The 21830-nt window shown below is 31.3% G+C and overlaps 1 protein-coding gene across 1 annotated transcript in view; it reads right to left on the minus strand.

Moving 5' to 3' along the window:
• Nucleotides 1–13607, minus strand: part of LOC126883333 (venom serine protease-like) — a 134662-nt gene extending 121055 nt beyond the window's left edge. Inside the window, exon 1 of the mRNA XM_050648733.1 lies at nt 13373–13607. Coding sequence (XP_050504690.1) covers nt 13373–13376 — 4 coding nt within the window. The 5' untranslated portion in view covers nt 13377–13607. The remainder of the gene's footprint in view (nt 1–13372) is intronic.
• Nucleotides 13608–21830: the final 8223 nt, after the last annotated feature.

Genomic DNA, 21830 nt, shown 5'->3' on the forward strand with positions numbered 1-21830 from the left:
AAGTATTTTCTGAGTTTTCTTAAATAGAACACCCTGTATTTTAGTATTTTATTGAAATGATATTTTATGGTACTTTTTTATTTCTTAAGCATTCCCTATACCTAAGTGCTTTAATTTGTAAGTTATTCGTGATTCTTTAAGCCAAACATTAATTGCAACAAAAATTACGTGAAATTTTATGAGGTGGCCGTGAAAATATCCAATCAAAAATAATTTTTCGAAAAAAAATACATAATAATCTAGCCTGATTTTTAATTTATTAATATTGGATGAGATATCCAAATACATTTGTAGTTAAGGTTTTTGGTGCTTAAAATATTAATCAAGCATACAAAATTCTGCCTAGTTGGCTATGACACAAAATTTGCTTGAAAATTTGACATTATACTATTTATGTAGTTCCAGTTGATTTGTTACTATTACTAATAATAATTTTTCTAATGAGGAACTGATTAAAATGGCTTTGTGCTAGGAGAGTATAACAAAAATGAGCTACTTGCAATAAAAATTTATCATCAGCAATTCCCTGATAGACGACAACCAAAAAGAGGAACTTTTGAAAGTATACTAAAACGGTTTCAAAAGACTAGATTCTTAGATTGTAAGAATAGTTGTACTAATATGCAGATCCTCAGTGACACTAAGGATTACATTTAATTCCTGTTTTCCTCACTTACAATAGTTTTTGTTCGATCAGATTTATCATAATCTAAGTGTCCAGTCCGTTGAAACCGTTCTAGTATATTTTTAAACGTTGCTCTTCTTAGTTGTCGTCTATCAGGGAATTTCTGATGAAAAATTCTTATTGCTAGTAGCACATTTTTGTTATACTTCACTAGCACAAAAATCTTATTAATCAGTTCCTCATTAGAAAAAATCATATTAGTAATGGTAACAAAGCAAGTGGAACTATAAAAATGGTATAATGTCAAATGTTTAAGGAAATTTAGTGTCATAGCCGACTAGGTAGAATATTGTATTTTTTTATTAATATTTTACGCACCAACAACCTTAATTACGAATTTATTTGGATACCTCATTCAATATTAATAAATTAAGAATCAGGCTAGATTATGATGTATTTTTTTTGGAAAAATTATTTTTGATTGACTATTTTCACGGCCACCTAATAAAATTTCACGTAATTTTTCTTGCAATTAATGTTTGGCTTAAAGAATCACGAATAACTTACAAATTAAAGCACTTAGGTATAGGGAATGCTTAAGAAATAAAAAAGTACCATAAAATATCATATCAATAAAATACTAAAATACAGGGTGTTCTATTTAAGAAAACTCAGAAAATACTCATTCCGAGTTTCGACCAACCCTGTATACTAAAGTTTAACATTTCGCTATATTGTTAATGTTTAAAAATAGCAGACTATATTAAAAATCGTTTGAACATAAAATAAAAATCTGATGTCAAATCACTACAATTCTACAAGGTGTAAATATTGCTACGAAATTAACAAAAAAACGTAATTATCATTTAAACTATCTCGTATAATATTACAAAACCATATATTTTAAGAATGGAAACATCGAGGAGAATCCAAAAATGTAAAAATATACAGGGTGTTCTATTTAAAAAAACATATGTTTGAGTCACCCTGTCAATACGCACGCCCCTGTATATTTGAAAATATTTTTAGATTATGATGCTATCAGTGCCCCAACTTTTACCTAAATAAGTTTTTTTCGTATCTCTTACGACAAACGAGTAATTGGACTTTGTCACACTAATGCCCCACCCTGTATAATAATGGTACCGTCATTGCGTTATATAGATACATGCAATTTAAATTCCTGGTCCACTTAGCGATAAGGAAAACATTTCTTTTCTTCCACCCGGTATAAGTACAAAAAAAAAGTTTGAGTAAACCTTAAATTACTAAACAAAAATCTAAAATAATAAAAAAGATTAGGGGAATCCGTTTATATCTCCGTGTATTTGCTATTCAGCCATACCGGAGAATCATATCAACAAGTCCGAGAGAGAATGATTTGAGTACGGCGGAGCACCAAGTGGTGTCACATAGCTTTTGAATTAATTCTATTAAAATTTACAATGGAAAAGGAATACAATAACAGCCTACCTTTCCTCGATGTTTTGATCTCAAAGAAGGATATTGGATATGAGACTCAAGTGTATAGAAAACCAACAAACACCAACAGATATCTCAATTACAAGTCAAATCACAACATCAACGTTAAAAAGGGAATCATTAAATCCTTATATGATAGAACCAAAATTACTTGTTCTAACGAAAATTCCTTTTTAGCAGAAAAACAATTATTAACATCTGTTTTATTAAAAAATGATTATCCTCTATCGTTTATAAATAAGGAATTGTCAAGATTGGATCGAATGGAACAGAACAACTTAGAACGGGATTTTACAACATTCACAAGAAATAATACGAGGAAAATATCAATACCATATATAAAAGGACTATCCGAGAAACTTAAAACAATAGGAAATAAATTCAACATTTCAACAACATTTAAAACAACAAACACATTGAGATCTATTCTATCTAAAACTAAACCTAACAATGATCAAGAAAGAACAAAGAATTGCATTTATAAAATACTTTGTGAATGCGAACAATTTTATTTAGGTGAGACATCAAGACCATTAGACGTTAGAATAAGTGAACATCAATCTTATATTAAAAATAGAGAATTTGATAGATCTCAAATATGTCAACACGCATGGGATAATGAACATAGAGTTCAGTGGAGAGATTCAAGTATAGTCCTGAAAGAATCAGATAGTAAAAAGAGAAAAATTAAAGAAGCGGCTCTAATTATGATAAATGAAACCAATTGTGTCGCAAATTCCTCGATAGAATGCAGTAGGATGTGGTTACCCATACTGAAAGAGGAAGTCAGAAAGAAAATACCAAGATTAGTAAGTCAATAATATCGAGCTAGTACATATTTTATATTTTAGTACATATTACTTATATATCTAGTATTATTAATATTATTTATAATTTAAACCTGTTACAAGTCAGAATTTGGTATTATTTTTTGAGAGTAAATTAAATGTAAGACCAAATACTTACGATGTCGGGATAGTATCACAAGGTTTTTTCCTGGTTTTCCCTTGTGATTTACTATGAAGTCTCTAACGCGAGAATTTTACTGTCGTTGCATTTGGTTGTCTTTTTAAAGACAGATCACATGCTATAATTTTTTTGTGACGGATATTCTTGAGTTAGGGTTGATTTCATGTAATCGAATGAACTATCTTTCAGTAAGTCGTCCCAGGAACGCAACTCATAAATATTGGCAATATCATTTTAAAGTCTTCTACTTTAAAATGTTATAATATATGTATGAATTGCCAATATGAATGACTCAGATTAAATAAATTATTAGAAGAATTTTTTGCTTAGCAAGAACACTTTTGTTTATTCTAGTAATATTTTGTATTTTGACAACGGCACCCGATTTGGGCGTCGAAACGTTAATAAAATTATTTTTTTCATTTTAATTGTGGCTTATTTCCCATATAAATAATTAATCATAAAAATGCCACAAGGAAATAGCTTCAGAACAACATTAATTCTATTAATTCACGTTTTTAGTTTTGCTACCGTTCTATGTAAATGTTCTTTAGAACTAAAGGTATTGTCAAGATTTGATCTGAGTACGGAGGTTGGGGAACCCTCATGTGGTGCCAACATACCTTTTGGATTATATTATTTCGCGTTTTTAGTTTTGCTCTTGTTCTTTGTAGCCTTTGTATCTTTAAAACTGAAAGTTCTCTTAACAGTTATTCCAAGATATTTTAAGATATCAGCAGCCATTATTTAAATGGAAACATCACACTTCGGTTTTCATTGGGTTAAGTTGTAGCCTCCATTTGCGGAAGTATTCTCATAATGGCAACTTCATCGCTTAGTATTGTTACTGTAACATCCCTGCTATTTTGTTTTGCTGCAATTAGTGCAGCCGATATGTGAAATAATTGTGCATTTAATGATAGAAGCATATAATTTGGACCACAATATAATACACATATAAAGGTTCAAATTTAGATATGGGGCCATCTCAGATATTACCTTTTACGAAAATGGCGGGCATTCAAAATGGCGACTATACATATGTGACTAGTAGCACGATAACTTTTGAACGAGACTTCCAATTTCAACCAAGTTTGGTATATAGGTTCTATTTTTGATGTATAATATCGAGATCTTGAACCAGAAGAATCGGTTTACCAAAAGTTGTGTTTTTCATGGTTTTTATGTAAAAATATGTTGTTTTGTTTTCAATTTTTTCACCCTGTATATATTAATTTTTCAAAAAGTTAATAACGCCATTGAAAAGAGCGTAAAAATATTATTTAGGAAATATTTTGTACTTTTTCGTTATGTCAATTACAATTTAATAAATGCATATCGTATCTTAACATGTACCTATATGCGACAGATTCTGCTGTTTTCGTTTCTTTGAGGCTTCATCTTTCTAGCTATATTTCTCAGCTGTTTCATTTCTGCCGTATTTATGGTACTTTCGTGTATTTTATTTGTAACCTAAGTCTCGCTTGCATATATAAGTAATGGTACCGTCGCGTCTTTGCGTTATATAGATACATGCAATTTAATTTCCTGGTGGACTTAGCGATAAGGAAAACATTTCTTTTCTTCCACCCGGTATAAGTACAAAAACAAGTTTGAGTAAACCTTTGCCCAACTGTATTATTACTAAAGAAAAAATTAAAATAATAAAAAATATTACGGGAATCCGTTTATATGTTCACGAAAAAATCAACTATGAAAATTGAGCATAATTTTCTATATCCCTAACTTTCGACGAGAAGTTTATGTCTGCAGATAAAGGTGGACAGAAGTTTACAAGAAAATTTTGTAAAACATATTGTTAATTGTTTTTATGCTAATGGCCATGAATAAAAAATATATTAAAATATGTTAATCATTTTTCGATTTTTTTATTGAAGTTTTACTTCTTTAGGAGCGATTGAGATTGAGGGTGACTTTATATTGATCTGCGCGCATGCGCACACCGACAGTTTGGTATTAGTCTTTATACGGGCTCTGATTGGGTGTTGAAATGATCTGTCAATAATTGTTCAATATAGAGGTTATCGGTAAAAATGTTGTATAATATATTAGTTTTTATTATTGTGAGGACAGAAATAAAATCAAATTTATAATTATAGTGACTTTTTAAATAGTTTTGAAAAGCCAAAGGTACGTAATTCCAAATGTTTCAGTTGTATTCCAATAAAAAATTATCTTCATACCTATTTGGAAAATGTAAAAAAAAATAATGTACTTTACCTAGTACTTGCTATGCTATACCCCTAGTAGGCAATGCTTTAATTTACATAATCTGATTACGAACAAACTTTCTACAAATTTTCATCTAATGTATCGTTTTCTTACTCTATACAGGGTGAGGCAGATAACTGGCCTATTAGAAATATCTCGAGAACTAAAGGCAACAGAATCATGAAATTGGAATAAGGGGGTTTTGAAGGATGATCTATTAAATGAAAATATTTTCATCTCTTTGCAACTTCCGGTTATACCGGAAGTTGCTTATAACTTCGTTTTTTTAAATGGGACACCCTGTATATTTTTACATTTTTGAATTCTCTTCGATGTCCTCTTTCTTAAAATATAAGGTTTTGTAATATTATACAGGGTATTTTAAAAGATAATTACGTTTTTTTATTAATTTCCTAGCAATATTCACACCCTGTAGAATTGTAGTAGTTTGACATCTAAAACTCTACTTACGTTCAAATGATTTTTAATATACTCTACTATTGTTAAGAATCATTAGTGTAGCTAAATTTTTAATTTTAGTATACAGGGTTGGTCGAAACTCGGAATTAGTATTTTCTGAGTTTTCTTAAATGGAACAGCCTGTATTTTAGTATTGTAATGAAATGATATTTTATGGTACTTTTTTATTTCTTAAGCATTCCCTATACATAACTGCTTTAATTTGTGCTTAATTGTTAATCGCACCAACAATCTTAACTAAGTAGGTATTTCGATAGCTTAACCATTATTGGTAATTTTAAGGACCAGTCTGGATTAATATGTATTTATTTCTGAAAAATTATTTGGGATTGAGTATTTTCACGGCCAACCTAATCAAATTTTACGTATTTTTTGTTGCAATTAATGTTTAGCTTGAATCACCAATAACTCACAAATTAAAGCAGTTAGGTATAGGGAATGCTTAAGAAATAAAAAAGTACTATAAAATATCATTTCACTACAATACAAAAATACAGGGTGTTCCTTTTAAGAAAACTCAGAAAATACTCATTCCGAGTTTCGACCAACCCTGTATACTAAAATTAAAAATTTAGCTATACTAATGATTCTTAACAATAGTAGAGTATATTAAAAATCATTTGAACGTAAGTAGAGTTTTAGATGTCAAACTAATACAATTCTACAGGGTGTGAATGTTGCTACGAAATTAGTAAAAAAACGTAATTATCTTTTAAAATACCCTGTATAATATTACAAAACCTTATATTTTAAGAAAGAAGACATCGAAGAGAATCCAAAAATGTAAAAATATACAGGGTGTCCCATTTAAAAAAACGAATGAAAATATTTTCATTTAATAGATCATCCTTCAAAACCTCTTTATTCCAATTTTCATGATTCTGTTGCCTTTAGTTCTCGAGATATTTCTAATTGGCCAGTTATCTGCCTCACCCTATATATTGTTGTATTTTAATTCGACAAAAATCAAACTAATAAAAATTCATATAAACAAAATGTCAAAAAGTTGTTCAGTTTGTTTATATTCCCACATGACGTATACGCGAAGGTGGTGCAGTTTGAAATCGCTAAGACTCTCGTACGGCGGGATACACGGGAAGTAGGTTCGAGCTCAATGCAAGTTATATCATTTTTTTTTTTATTTTTTTTTTATACATTTTATGATTGTAAGTGTATTATTATATAATTTTTTTCAGAAAATACGTATTTAATTAAAATTTTTGGCAACAATTATTGTTCAGAAATCATTTGTGGCATTTTTCAATGTGTTTGTGTGTGTTTTATTCTTTTATTTTTTTAATTTTTGGTATTGTTTTAATAAAAATTTTTGGAAAGTAGTAGAGAAACTGTTTAAAGTATATTGATTTCGTTGAAATCATATAATAGAAGTATAACTTCTTACGTGCGTACAAAGTACACACATTCTTTTTTTATATTATAGGTTAACGCTTTTGTAATTTTTTATTTATTGTTAAAAATACGATAATTAAAATAAATGTATTTTAATGTTAATGTCCTTTATTCATATTTATATCATTCCATGGTTACTTACAGGTTTTTTTTCTTGAACCTTGCTTATTTCATAAAAGCTTTGCTTATTTTTGCGTCATTTTTTGCTTATATAAGTGCTTATTTTGACCTTTCTGTCATGCTTATAATCCAGGCTTTAATTATGACGAATAAGAGTGGACCGTTTTCCAGTTTTATCCCCTTATCATAGTCCAAGTAATGAAGCTTAAAATAGGACAAAACCTCGCAATTTTTACAGAATGGATCGATTTGCTTGAAAATTTAAGAATAAGTAGTGGATAATTCAAGGATCAAAATCGGGGGTGGAAATTTTTATTATATTTTGACCGCAAAAGTTGGTAAAAACATTCATTCTAAGGAAAAAACGTTATATACATTTTTTTGATAAAATAAATAGTTTTCGATTTATTCGCTATCGAAAGTGTTAGTTTTATATCGAAAAAATCAATGTTTTAATAAGTTTTCTTCTAATAACTCCAAAAGTTTTCGTTTTATCAAAACAACTTTACTTAACAAAAATGTACCTTTTAAAAAAATAAACAAAACCGTCTTTTTTATTTTTCTTTAAGACCAATAGCAATCGAGCTAAACTTTATTATATGTTAGCTTTCTTCGTCAAATGTTAAATATTGTAGTTTCAAAGTCAAAAGACGGGAAAACTATGCATTTTTCGAGAATAATTTGTTCAAACTAATTTAAAGTATTTAAAAATATCTATCTCCAGAAATAAAGAAAGTGTCTAGCTCAAAAATTAAGTGACTTATAATGAAAATAATGTCAGTCCCTATTGTTTCCAGCGAAAATGTGATCGGAAGCAACCTCCCAATCACCACCCTAATTAAAATTAGTCATTGACCTTATTTGGTCTTCTTTATTTATGAATTATTAATAGGTTCTAGAAGTTTGACCCGCTTAGAATGATTAGTTTTTAAAACAATGTAGTTAAAACCAAAAGACGAATTTTTGTAGTTTGGAAAAAATGATTTTATCTTCAGAATAGAAAGATTAGCATCAGAGATACGAAAAAATGTTAAAATATGAAATTGTAGCTTATTTAATTATTAAGAACCTGGTTTGCAAAAATGTTTTCTACGGTAAAAATTGAGTGAGTTATTTACAATTGAAACTTGTAATAGCATGCTAAAACCACCTTTACCAACCCTTTCAAAATCACCTCTTTTTGCGACTATGGACTTTAAAAAGATTTAATATCAATAGGCTTATAGATCTTGTAAAAAGCTACAAAATTATTTTTTACCAAGCTTTCTAAGATAAAAAATAAAAAGTTACGGTTAAAAAATCAATACATTTTCTTGAAAATAAAAGGAGAAATCCAATGGAAGCATAATAATGTAGGTTAGCAGTGTTTTTAGTCATTGGCCTTATCGATTCTTCTTTATTTATGTATTATTAATAGATTCTAGAAGCTTGGATTTGACTGGCTTGGAATGATTAGTTAAAAAAAAATGGAATTTAAAACGAATAACGAATTTTTGTAGTTTGGTAAAAAATGCCATTTTCATCAGAATAGAAAGATTAGCATCAGAGATACGAAAAAATGTTTAAATATGAAATTGTAGGTTATTTAATTCCCAAGAACTTAGTTTGAAAAATTTTTTTCTACGGCAAAAATTTAGTGAATCGTAAATGAGTATTATCGAAAAACATTGATTTTTTCGATATAAAACTAACACTTTCGATAGCGAATAAATCGAAAACTATTAATTTTATTAAAAAAATGTATAGAACATTTTTTGCTTAGAGTGAATGTTTTTATCAACTTTTGCAGTCAAAATATAATAAAAAATTTCCATCCCCGAGATGGGGCGGCAACCACCCCCATGGTAAAAGCGCCTTTCGGAATCACATAGATTTTGATTCTTGGACTATCTACTACTTATCAAATTTTCAAGCAAATCGATCCATTCTGTAAAAATTGCGAGGTGAAAAACTTCGGTTCCTGGACTATCAGTAAAATAAGGAAATTGGAATATCTCGGAGAGATGACTTTGTAGCAGATGGATTTCTACTACAATGTTTTATAAAAAATATCCATTAATTTTAATCCTATCCCAAGAATAATATCTATTTTTCTAAAATATTTGGTGAGTTAATATATCATTAAAAATTCTAAGCCGTCCCTGCTTTTGAGTAATACCGTTTATTTCACAACATAGTAAAATCATAGGAAATTTCCTGTTTACTTGTATAAACATTTATTATTCTAGAAGGATTCGTTGAGAGGTCCCAGTATATTTCCCTTGGTTTTGAACGCTAAAAACCCTATGATATTATTGGTTTAGATTTTAAATATCCTGTAGTTTCTCTCCACCGATTGGCAATGTTCAGCCGAGAGAATCATCGGTTTGACACGAGAGAAACGTGACGATGTAATGTTTAGTTCTGAAAGTATGTTTGAGGGTAGAACATATCTTTTTTGTTAGAACTCACACAAAGAAACGCACTTTGCCGGCTTTAAAATGGTTTTCTTCTTATGGTAGAAGAACTAAAGGATTTGTAACTTGTCAAGGAATATTATTACAATAGTTTCACAGCATTTTACGTGGATATATTCTTGTGAAACAGTATTATTGTGACGCAGTTTTGTTTTGCCGGTAGAAAAGTGCGTGGTTCCTGTCCTTTGTGTAGCTGTTGCTATTCTTATGATGATGTTATGGATTTGTTCATGTTCCAGTAAGAATTCCTGTTTCCTGTATGGTTTAAAATTGAATGTCTTCCCCCCCAATCTCGAGTGGAAAATTTTGGATAATTGTTTGACGTGTGACATGGATTTTTGTTTGAAAAATGAAGGTATGAATAATGTTTATTTTAATTAAATTCCAAGTGGATTAATTTGGTAAAGGTTTTAAATATTTAAATAGTTTGTTTTCAACATGGAAAATTTTATTGTAAAGTAAATGGAATGGCAGTGACTTTTGACAGCCATAAGTCAAATTTTTGTTTTGGTACACTGCTAAAAATAAGGTTAAGAATTGTAAAATCATATATTTGTTTTTATTATTCATTTCTTGTTTGAGAATATGTTTATTCTCAAAATAAAAATAATAAGGTATAAAGGTTTAAATAAACATTATAAAATGTAAACATTTTTATTTCTGTAACCTCTTTCTTTAAGAAAATTATTAACAGATATCTAATACAAGCGAATTAAGTTTTAGAATAGAAGAAAATGATATGGCATAGAAGCCAATAATGGTAAATAAGTAGCCCAGTTTGACCCAATGAGGAATCTAAGAGAATGTCCCTAAATTGGTTCCCATAAGTATGGAATATGTCCAGTAAGTACTCGATATGTGAATTTGAGGATTTTTCAAACGGCGTCCAAATTTCTTTAAATAGTAGGAAGGTCCTCAAGTCTGTGTAAGTATCCTTTGCTTATTTGGTTATTTCATTACTTCATTAAACCCTCTTAAAAATACAGGTAATGGTTGGAAAAACGCTTCAACTTAGTCTTCTTTAAAGCCTCCTACCCCTCCCAACGAACCTACGACCTGCCAACGCACAAAAAATGAGCTGCCGTATGCATGAAGCTTTATGTGTCTGTTCCTTCTACTAGCCCCATTTCGACCCCCCAGTATCTTAGTAGATAGTCTTTCCTTGATCCCATTAGAGCAGACAGGTAAAACGCTTCAACTTACACGTGGAGAGAGGTACAACTTGCTCCAATATATTATGCAAGGTGAGATTCAAGGAAAAAGGAGCATAGGGAGACATAGAGTATCGTAATATAAATACAACTTAAGGGGTGATAGCAAATAAGAAGTCCAATACCAAGAAATAAAACATATTATAATAAAAGTAAAATAGGTTAAAAATTAAAGAGCAAAAAAAGAGAATAGAGCTTTAGAAATTAAATTTATACAAAAATAGAAAATGTACGTCACCTATTTTTATAAATTCAGTAAATGTAGATAGCAAGCAAAATGTCAAAACCCGAGAAATAAAAAAATCAATAATAGTAAAACAGATAAAATTTGAAGAGCAAAAGCGAAAATGGAAAGAATAGGCTATTGATTATGTATTTTAGAAAGGAACTACAACGTTAACAGGGTTTTATTGTTTCATATAGTCAATGGACCTCTATATTTGAAAAAACCGCGGAGTGCTACCATTTAAATGGGTGCGTTTTTGAGAAAGGGGTGAATTAATCCCTAGGCACAGGGCGAATTAGGGTGAGTTCTATGCACATTTAGTGCAAACACGTCTATAGGAAAATGGTTTCAGGTTAAATTTACTATCGAAACATCACATTTTAAAGTCAAAAACTTTTTTTTTACAAAAATATATCCAAAAATAAAGCAAGAAAACAACATGAAATATATCAATTTTGTTGTTTGCCCCATAACTTTTTTCCACGGGGATATAGGTATAGGCATTGCTTCAAAGAAAAAAACCTCCATCCTTCCTCTTTAAAATGGCGTTTGGTAGAAGTCCCTGTGATTTACAATTTCCAAAATATGATTTTTCAAATTTCGCCACTCGCAGCGATTTTGGGATATTTTCCTTGTTACTTCGCAAACATTGTTCTGTAGCTTTTTTTTACGCTTTTCTAGGTATGGCACATTTAGTAGAAAAAGAAGTCAATTACCTTTAAAATGTTCTATCGTAGAAGGTTGTACGACTATTTTTGACTGATTTTTCAAAATTTTATACTTTTAATGATTTTTGATATATTTTACGATTATTTTTAAATTTCCCATTACAACTTTTTTTATTGTATATTTGGGTATATACATTGTATAATAAAAAGGAAAGCTCATTTTCTTTACTTTAAAATGGTGTACTGTAAAAAATTGTAGTGCTATATAAATAGTGTGACATATACACATGCAATAGTTGGAACCATATGGAAAACTTTTTTAGTATTCATTTTATGAAATAAAGTTATTCTTTATAAAATGCTCTGCCTAGTCTGAACCCTAAAATGCAATCATCAGATATAAAATTTTATTAATAGTGTACGAGGTATGTTAAAAAATATGAAGTTGCTCAGGAGTAAAGTTCCTTTATATTTCACAATATCGAAAAGTGTTATTAAGAAAAATTATTTGGAATTAAATATTATATTTTTATATTCTTCTAATTAAAAAAAATAAAAAAAATAATTTTTTTTTCAAATTACGGATACTCTTGGATATCCTACGGATATCTTGTTTAAAAATAGTCCTAGATTTTCTTGGAATACACCATTTTAAAGTAAATAATGTATATCCCTAAATGTACTAGAGAAAAAGTCATAATGAGAAATTTAAAAAATAATCATAAAAAATATCAAAAATTATTAAAAGTATAAAATCTTGAAAAAGCAGAACTTGCTTCAAAATAGTCAAGCAACCTTATACAATAGACCATTTTAAAGGTAATTGACTTCTCTTTCTAATAAATGTACCATTGCATATACCTAGAAATGCATAAAAAAAGTTACAGAACAATGTTTGCGAAATAATGGGGAAAATGGCCCAAAAATGCTGTGATCGGCGAATTTTGAAAAATCCTTTTTCGGAAAATATAAATCCTAGAGACTTCTACTAAACATCATTTTAAATAGAAAGAATGTAAGTTAATTTTTTGCTGAAGCAATGTCTATACCTATATCCCCGTGGAAAAAAGTTATGGGGCAAAAAACAAAATTGCTTTCTTTCGTGTTGTTTTTTTGCTTTTCTTTTGAATATATTTTTGTAAATAAAAATATTTCTGACTTTAAAATGTAATATTTCGATAGTAAATTTAACCTGGAACAATTTTCCTATAGACGTTTTTGTACCAAAAGTGCATAGCACTCACCCTAATTCACCCTGCTACTAGGGATTAAATCACCCATTTCTCAAAAACGCACCCATTTAAGTGGTAGCACTCCGCGGTTTTTTCAAATTTAGAAGTCCATTAACCATATGAGACAATAAAATCCCGTTAACGTTGTAGTTCCTTTTAGCTCTCTTATTTTGAACATAATCAATAGCCTAGAAATGGTTTAGGGAGGAATTTACTGAATTCAAATTGTATTTAAAAAAAATAGAAAATGTAATACGTCACCCATTTTTATAGATCCAGTAGTTCAATTCAGTGGCACATATATTCACTTTTTACTGAAAAAAATATATATTCCGAATGTGATAACGACTAATGTCGTGCAATATTTACGTTAATTTTTATATTTTTTATCGTTTTTAAGGGGGGTTATATACATTAATGTATAGAGATTTTGTTTATCTATGTAGACAGCAATTATTGCTTATTTATTAGGGCCAGGTATTAAGGTGCTGACAAGGTCGAAGAATAGAGTATATCGTTTTATTTCATACAAATTCATGGAAACTTATAGGGAGATTAGCAGAGGTTATTATCCTTACTTTGAACTTTACAACATATGGATTAGGAGTTGGTTGATAAGACAACTAACATGTATCTATCACAAAAATTTAATCAGTTTTAGAGAATGTTCGACTTTACTGGCAAAGATACATATACTTATATTTATTTAGCATATATCATACAATAGGATCCCAAAATTCTATAAAATCTCGATATAATCTAAAACATTTTTGATCGCATTCGGGAACTTATCAAAAACACCAGGGAACCATCTTCGAGAGCATTCTTCAACAGTGTGATGGAAAGTCTGTCATTATGCACAAAAGTCATATTCGGAAGTAAAGGTTTTTCTCCATCAATGTAAGCTGTCAGCAAGTATACCGCTGCTTGTTCTTATTATGTTCAAGGTCGGCCATATACAGTTCAAAGCCTGGCGGTTTCTGATCGGTACAAGCCATTTGGTGTGCTTCCTGGGGTGAGTCGCTCTTCCATTGTCATTTTCAGGTGTTGGTGATACTGAAATATTCCTGACGTAAGAAGATGGCCTTTAACAATGGAGGATGGTTGGTTTAAAATAGAATGACTTGTTCTAAAATAGAATGACTAAAAGAGAAGGACACCCTGTACATTGGGAATCAACAATCTCCGTGTGTTTGCTATTGAGACATACCGGGGAATGGGCGACTACGAACTCCCCCACGCTACCTGGATTTTAATGTGTTCAGTTTTATAGTAGGATTAAAAGCGACTACGAACTGCCCCACGCTACCTAGGTACTTGGATAATATTTTTTGTGAACATATAAAGTTTTTATTTTAAAATAAAAATGTATACCATTTTTATTCAGTTGCAATGCAAAGGCAAAACAATCTTACTTTTCAATTAGAATACGGAGTGCAGTCCAGTCCCTTGAATCGCGATTTTCGGCTCTTATAGAAGTCTTCATCGGAAAGAACGTAGGCACTGTTCTCCATATTTTAACTGATTCGTATCGAGAGGTTTTTCCACCCATTGCAACTGAAGTTGATGATAGTAGGTGGCTAGCGCCATCTGGCATTGAAAGACGAAGTAGTTTTCAATCCTAATAGTAAATTATTAATATTGAAAATATTAAAAATATTACTAAAAGATTTTTAAATTGAAAACTTATTGGTACACTTTCCTGGTGACACCTCCAAGACTTCTACAATTTGCAAGTCAAATGGATGCTGCAGTGAAGACGAGAGGGAAGGAATTCTACACTATGCAATTCACATCCCCCGTCTGCAGCTGGCAAAGTTCCAACGGAAAAATGCACCTAGTTACTCTACGGAGTAATACGACTATAAAATAAAAATGTATACCATTTTTATTCAGTTGCAATGCGAAGGCAAAACAATCTTACTTTTCATTTTACTTTGCTTTCCTTTGGTTTTTATTTTACTTTATTGTATTCAAAAGGAACCTAATTCCCAAAGCATGAGCGAAAATTTTAAATGATTAAATAATGAAACTATAACAATATAATCGAATAAAGTTTATTTATAAATCTACATCAACTTGTATACAATAACAAAAACTACAGTTAAACAATAACAATGCTTAATTCTAATGTATAATTAGTGATTAAAATAAGTAAGAGTGAACACTATATTTTAGATTTTAAAAGTTAGCTGCATAATCATTTTTTTTTATTTAGAAAGACAAAGTCATTATTAGCGACATTTCTGTAACATTTGTAAAAATATTAAATCAAAAATTGGTAAAAATGAATTACAATTTGTATACAATTAAACCTTTGGAGCAATAATTGGATTCCACGCACTAACACTTTATTTTTGAAATGAACTTTTATATCGCCAACGACACTCCGACACTCTCTTTCTGATGCATCATTAGTGATAGCGTTACGCACACTAGTAATATCTGCTTGTTCATATTTCCTTCAATGCCTATGTGGGATGGTATCCACAAGAAGTGGATTCTTCTGAAACTTTCTTGAGCTTCCATTAATTCGGCCTTGGTTCTTTTCTCAATGGGGTGTTTATGGTATATATTTTGCATTGCTTTGACTGTGCTAAGAGAGTCGGAAAGGACTGGGCAACAAGGGAGGTTTTTAATATATACATACATAGTTTGATGGCTTTAAACAAACCAAAGAGCTCTGCAGTATAGATGCTGGAATTCAGAGAAAGATGTAGGAGCATAACAAGGCGATGAAAAATTCCATCAATATTCTTTTGGAGTAGAAACTTGAATCTTAATGTTGGCTTAATTGAGATGTGTCAGTTTCCCAGTCTGACGCCTCACTGCCAAGATAACTATTAATTTTTTTCTTTAGGGAAGTGAATTTTCGTTTTATGGATCTTTCCTTTAAATGGGGGTAAACTAGACTGAGCATATTGGACAAAGCTGATAGGTCTGTGGTATATTCTTGAATTGTGGTTATAGGATCTGTTGATCCCGTGATATTCATTAGGAGCATGTTAAGTTGATCAAAGTTTAGAGGGAAAGGTAGAGGGTGATTTTCTATGAAGTTTTTAGCAGGGTCAAGTAAGAGAGAAAATGAGCATTCAGAAGTGCTTGCTGAACTAATTTTAGCTTTTTTTGATTTTGCTTGGACTTTAGGTGGTGGAAAAATGTTACATTCTTTTGAAGATGGATCTGCTTCAGGTGAAATAATTTCATCAAAGTTACGTTTTGGTTGATTAATTATGTGACTGCCCTTATTTGATGCATCTTCTTTGTTCGGTATCTCCGGGACATTGGGAAGAGACATTTGTTCACACTGAGACGGGTTTGTATCATTGGGTGCTTGCAAAGATATATTTGTTGCGCTGGATACCGATGCTTCATTGTTTTGGTTGGGGTTTAGTTGAGCTAGTGGTTCGAAACACTGTGATGCAATGTCACCTGGCTTCTTGCATCTAAAGCAAACTAAACTGTCTTGAGAGATGAATATTCTATATATCGTGTTGTCAAAAACAAGAGTAAATGACTCTGGTAGTGTTAGACTGTGAGGACTGATATAGATTTGTCTTCGAAAACTAAGGATGTGATTAAACTCAGACATAGAAGCACTAATTTTGAGGAATGTCATGGGGGAGACAGGAACTATGCCGATTTTTTGTAACTCATTGATTAGCAAGTCGTGCGGTATTGAAGGACATACGCCGGAGAGTACAAGTCGTTCCGCTGGTGTAACTAACCTTCTTGCTCTGACAATTTCACCTTGTATTTCTATTTGACCATAATTATTCATAAAATCATCCACTACTTGTTTATTGGATAAATACATACATATGCGATTATTAGATAATCTAGAAGAGAAGATTATATTTTTCGGTTGAAGTATATTTCCAAGTGGGAGAAGGTAGTCTTGAAGTTTGGTGTTTTCTAAGGCACTAAAGATAATTGCTTGGGACTTTAAAGGAAATTGCACTCTCGACGCTGCCAAAGAGTATGACTGTGATGCGTTTATTTGACTTTGATGGTCTTGTATTGTAGAACTGTTGTGGGATTCCATGTTTGAATTCATTTCGATAAACGTTAAGTGAAAAGTAAGTCCGACCCTGTACACCTGCTAAAACAGGTGTATCGGTCTTTACTAAAAGCGGTTATTTTGCTGGTAAAACTGGATTTGTGTATTGACAACAATAACAAATAATTGCAATTTGCTGACTTTAATGCTAATTTTACTGGATATTAAGTAAAAAGTTTGTACACTTACAGTTTATTTCAATATATCACTGAGATTCACAATTTATAACTTATATTAAACTTTGTTAATATTAAAAATATTCGGAGCCCACATTGAATACAACATTATAGTTATCGATGCAGGATCGGTCTCCCTGCATAATAATTGCAAACTGACTTAATGAAGTCTAATTTAGTAATGTTTTGATTAACGTAATATTCATTTAGCCTATTTTCAATATAATCAACTTTTCTTTTTGCCGTCTTATTAAGTTTTTTTTTCGAATCTATGTGCAGTTCTAATTTTCACATATACTTCTGCTTGAAAATTGAACAAAATGTCTGTAAATTTAAATATGTCAGGATGTGATTTATAAAATCATTCGTTAAATTTCGAGTGAAATGATTCACATGCGTTTGTAGTATGTAAATGTAAGGGAAGATTAATTTGAAGCCCACATGTTAGGTGGAAATGTTGAATCTTCCGTTAAATAATTATCAACTAGGTAATCACAAAATTGCAAAACTCTGTCATCTTCTGGCATAATATTAAAAAGTTCACCGGGAAAAAAGTCACCAACATCATTTGGATCTAAATAAGGAATGAAACCGCTAAATTTTGAATTTTTCGGTACCAATTTTGTGTTAAATGAAATTTGCAACAAAAAATAATAATGTCGGGCCACACTAACTTGGCTGCATTTTGAATTGCTATTTCAAAATCAGAAACTATTCGCTTCGGTTTGAAATTTAAATTCAAATCTGTACATATTGTTGTATTAATGTATCAAAAGCACGTTTGTACGAGTTCTGTGATTTATTTGGTAACAAACAAAATACTAGAGGAACATAAAAACCATTTTTGTAGCCATTTATAGTAAATATCTGACAAAAATATTTAGAACAGTATTGAAAAGTTCCATCTACATACAAAGCATCTACATTACACAAAAAGTAAAGATTTGTGAAACAACTAAAAATTGGGGAATTATTTTTCGTAGATATTAAAAAGTTTTCACCTATATTTGCTTTTAAATTTAAGTTCACTAACACTTGTAGAACTTCTTCCTGTGACTTGGGCAATGATGGTTTTAATTTTCGTATTGCAGCATAGATATTTCTTCAAACGCAAGAAATGTCTTTCGTCGTCAGAGGTAAATTGCTGAAATTTTCCTTCCTCAATTCCTTGTGGAGAATCTTTAAAGGTCGTTCACATATATCTTCTACAGCTTTCCTCTTTGTAGAATTACTAAAAATTTGCCAGTCAACGTGGATATCTGGAGCATGATTAATAATGATTATGCTCCACCGATGCTTTTTCAAGAATAACGTAATTTTCATCACCTTCCTTTGTGTACACCTTTTGTTGACACCCTTTTTTGATGCATCGCCATCTAACTTTTCCATCTTTGGAGACGTGGGCCTTCGAATATTTATATTTATTAATTACTAATAAAAGTTCTCCCCTTTGACTAAACATAGTCGTTTGATTCGCCATTTAAAAGTTAAACACTAACGGACAAAACCGGACACTATACCGTAATACTTGCAACTGAAGTGAATAACTGAAAATATTTACATTCTTACTTTCAAATATAATCAAATTTGGAATTTCCGGTCATTAAGACTTAATCCCCAACTTTCTCGGCGATGGGGCAGCAGGTACTTGCGATTAATGGGCCCGGGTAGTTCTTGGGGCAGTTATATAACGCCGCGGGGAATCATATCAACTGTCATGTATACAAGTCCGAGAGAGGATGATCTGAGTACGAAGGTTGGGGAACCCCCGTGTGGTGCCAACATACCTTTTGGATTATATTATTTCGTGTTTTTAATTTTGCTCTTGTTCTCTGTAGTCTTTGTATCTTTAAAACTGAAAATTCTATCAACAGTTATTCCAATATATTTTAAGATATCAGAAGCCATTATTTAAATAGAAACATCACACTTTGGTTTTCATTGCATTAAGTCGTAGCCTCCATTTGCGGAAGTATTTTCCCATAATGGCAAGGTCATCGGTTAGTATTGTTACGGTAACAGCTATTTTGTTTTGCCACAATTGCCCAGTCTACAGCGTACCCTTTTGCTAAGTTGCCCTGGGCAGTTCCGCGAGTTTTTTTCATCAAGTTTCCATGGTTGATATTGTTCTGAAGCTATTTTCTTGTGGCATCTTAATGCAATTTACTGTTTTAGTTGGGAATAGGCCACAATACAGAAAGTCAAGGAGTACATATACCTACGGCAAATAATGAAACTGAGTAAAGAAAATGGACAGTGGCATTCGGAAAAATGTGCTATATCCTGAAAACCCAGAAATATGCCCGATACCTCCGCACAAAAGTATATGATCAATGTGTTCTACCAGTACTTACATATAGAGCACAGACATGGACCTTCACAAAGGAATATATGGAAAAGATGGCAAAGACTCAAAAAGCAATGGAAAGGCAGATGCTGGGTATCAATCTAAGTGATACAAAGAAAAATACATGGATCGGAATCCAAAGTGTAAGACGTGAACAAACATACAGCTACTCTCAAATGCAAGTTTGCAAGACACAACAGCAGACAAAGCGACGGAAGGTAAAATGAAAAGATAACCAGCTGAATACCTTGGGACCATAAAAGAGGAAAGAACAGACCACAGATGAGATGATCGGATGACTTAAAAGGATACGCAGGGACCAGATGGACAGGATTAGCACTGAACCAAGAAGAGTGGAAAAATAAGGGGAGGCCTACAGATAGAAAGATATATAGAAGCCACAATTTTCCTTTGAAATTAAGTATATTTAACGTTTCGATTTCCACTTCGCAGATCGTTCCCAAAATACAAAACATTTTGATATCAATTTCCGAAGTGGACATCGAAGCGTTAAATACACTTAATTTCAAAGTAAAATTGTGGCTTACTCCCTATATATATTATCGGTTTACAAAGTTCTCTACCTTGCGGTCTCCAGTCTTGTACTTGTTTTGGGATTCTGCCTTCGTGCATTCTTTGTACGTGACCAAACCATCTGTAGTTGTTCATTATTTCTCGTATCCGTTCATTGGTAACATGTTCTCTTCTTGATCTTCCTGCAGCTCTTCTCCAGAAATCCATTTCGGTGACCTCTAACATTCGTTTTGATTTCTCCTTCATAGGCCATACTTCGCAGCTGTATGTTATAATGCTTTTCACTATGGCGTTATAGATCTTTTTGCTTACTCGGCTTACTTCCTAAAAATAGTAAATTGTCATGACTTGTTTCTCTAAAAATTTTCGTTGAGTACAATATGTTTTTTTTTAAGATTTCTTAGTGCAGTCACTGAAGGTGGTTATGAGCTATTACCTCCGATTTCGTTGAACCTTCATCGATTTTTATGAAAATTGGTAAGTGGTTAGAGCAGGGGTTCCCAACCTTCTAGCAACTGCGTACCACTTGAAATATTTTGAAGATTTTGGCGTACCACCGAACATCGGGGGACATGGAATGGAAGGAATCCTACCCCCGATCCTAATTCTTTTAAAAACTTGTTTACTATCAAAACATGTCCATTGGCTTGTTTTATTTTAATTAAATAAATAATATAGCTTTAAATTTAATTATTCATTGACTTTTTCAAGCTTTTTATCAAGACAACAATAAATATAATTATTTGTCAATTATGTTTTCTAATTTTTATTTAAAAATATATACTTCTTCTTCTTCTTTCTCATAATCCTTAGTGCCTTTCAGGGCGTCGGATGAAAATTATATACAGATATACGTTTATTACTCATTGCTATACAAAATCATCATGCAATGTTATACAATTGGTACAAACGTTCAACCAAAAAAAAGATACAAATCAACAGAAATCAAAACTAGTCATTTTGTATCGAGATTAATGCGAAGATTGTTGCAGTTTGCCTGTGATTAAAGTGTCAATTGCATGAGTAATTGAACTCAATTTTATTCTTAAGTCCTCTTCAACACTTGTTAGTCTGTTTCTATATTTATTTTTTATATACAATAGTTCACCCGTCTCACACAAGTAACTAGAGACAAGTGGCATCAAAAACAGCATACATAGCTTGCCGGAAGAGCATTAGATACTGCAATTTACACCCGATCCAGAAGTCAGTTAAGGATTTCTCTTTAAAACTGTCTTTCATAGAACTGTCTTCTGTTAGATCGATGAACGTTTCCTGTAATTCCAACTCATTTGGAATAATCTTCAGAGAAGTATTATTTATTAAAACATTCTTGAAGAGATTTCAAGTGAAGAATTATATCAGCAACCACATCTAGTATTGGAGATATTTTGTTTTCTTCAAAAAATGATGACAGCGTAGGAAATGAAGAGACAATCTTCCCCTGTATTTGAGAACAAAAAAGAACCAACTTTTTCTGGAAGTAGTTTATTTTCCCATTGACTGTGATGGATGTTCTGTTTTCTCCCTGAAGAACCATTTTCAGCGTGTTGAGTCTGTCAAAAATGTCAGCTAGATACTCCAATCTTGACAACGATTCTT

This window comes from Diabrotica virgifera, chromosome 4, assembly GCF_917563875.1.
Source record: "Diabrotica virgifera virgifera chromosome 4, PGI_DIABVI_V3a".
Classification (NCBI taxonomy): Eukaryota; Metazoa; Arthropoda; class Insecta; order Coleoptera; family Chrysomelidae; genus Diabrotica; species Diabrotica virgifera.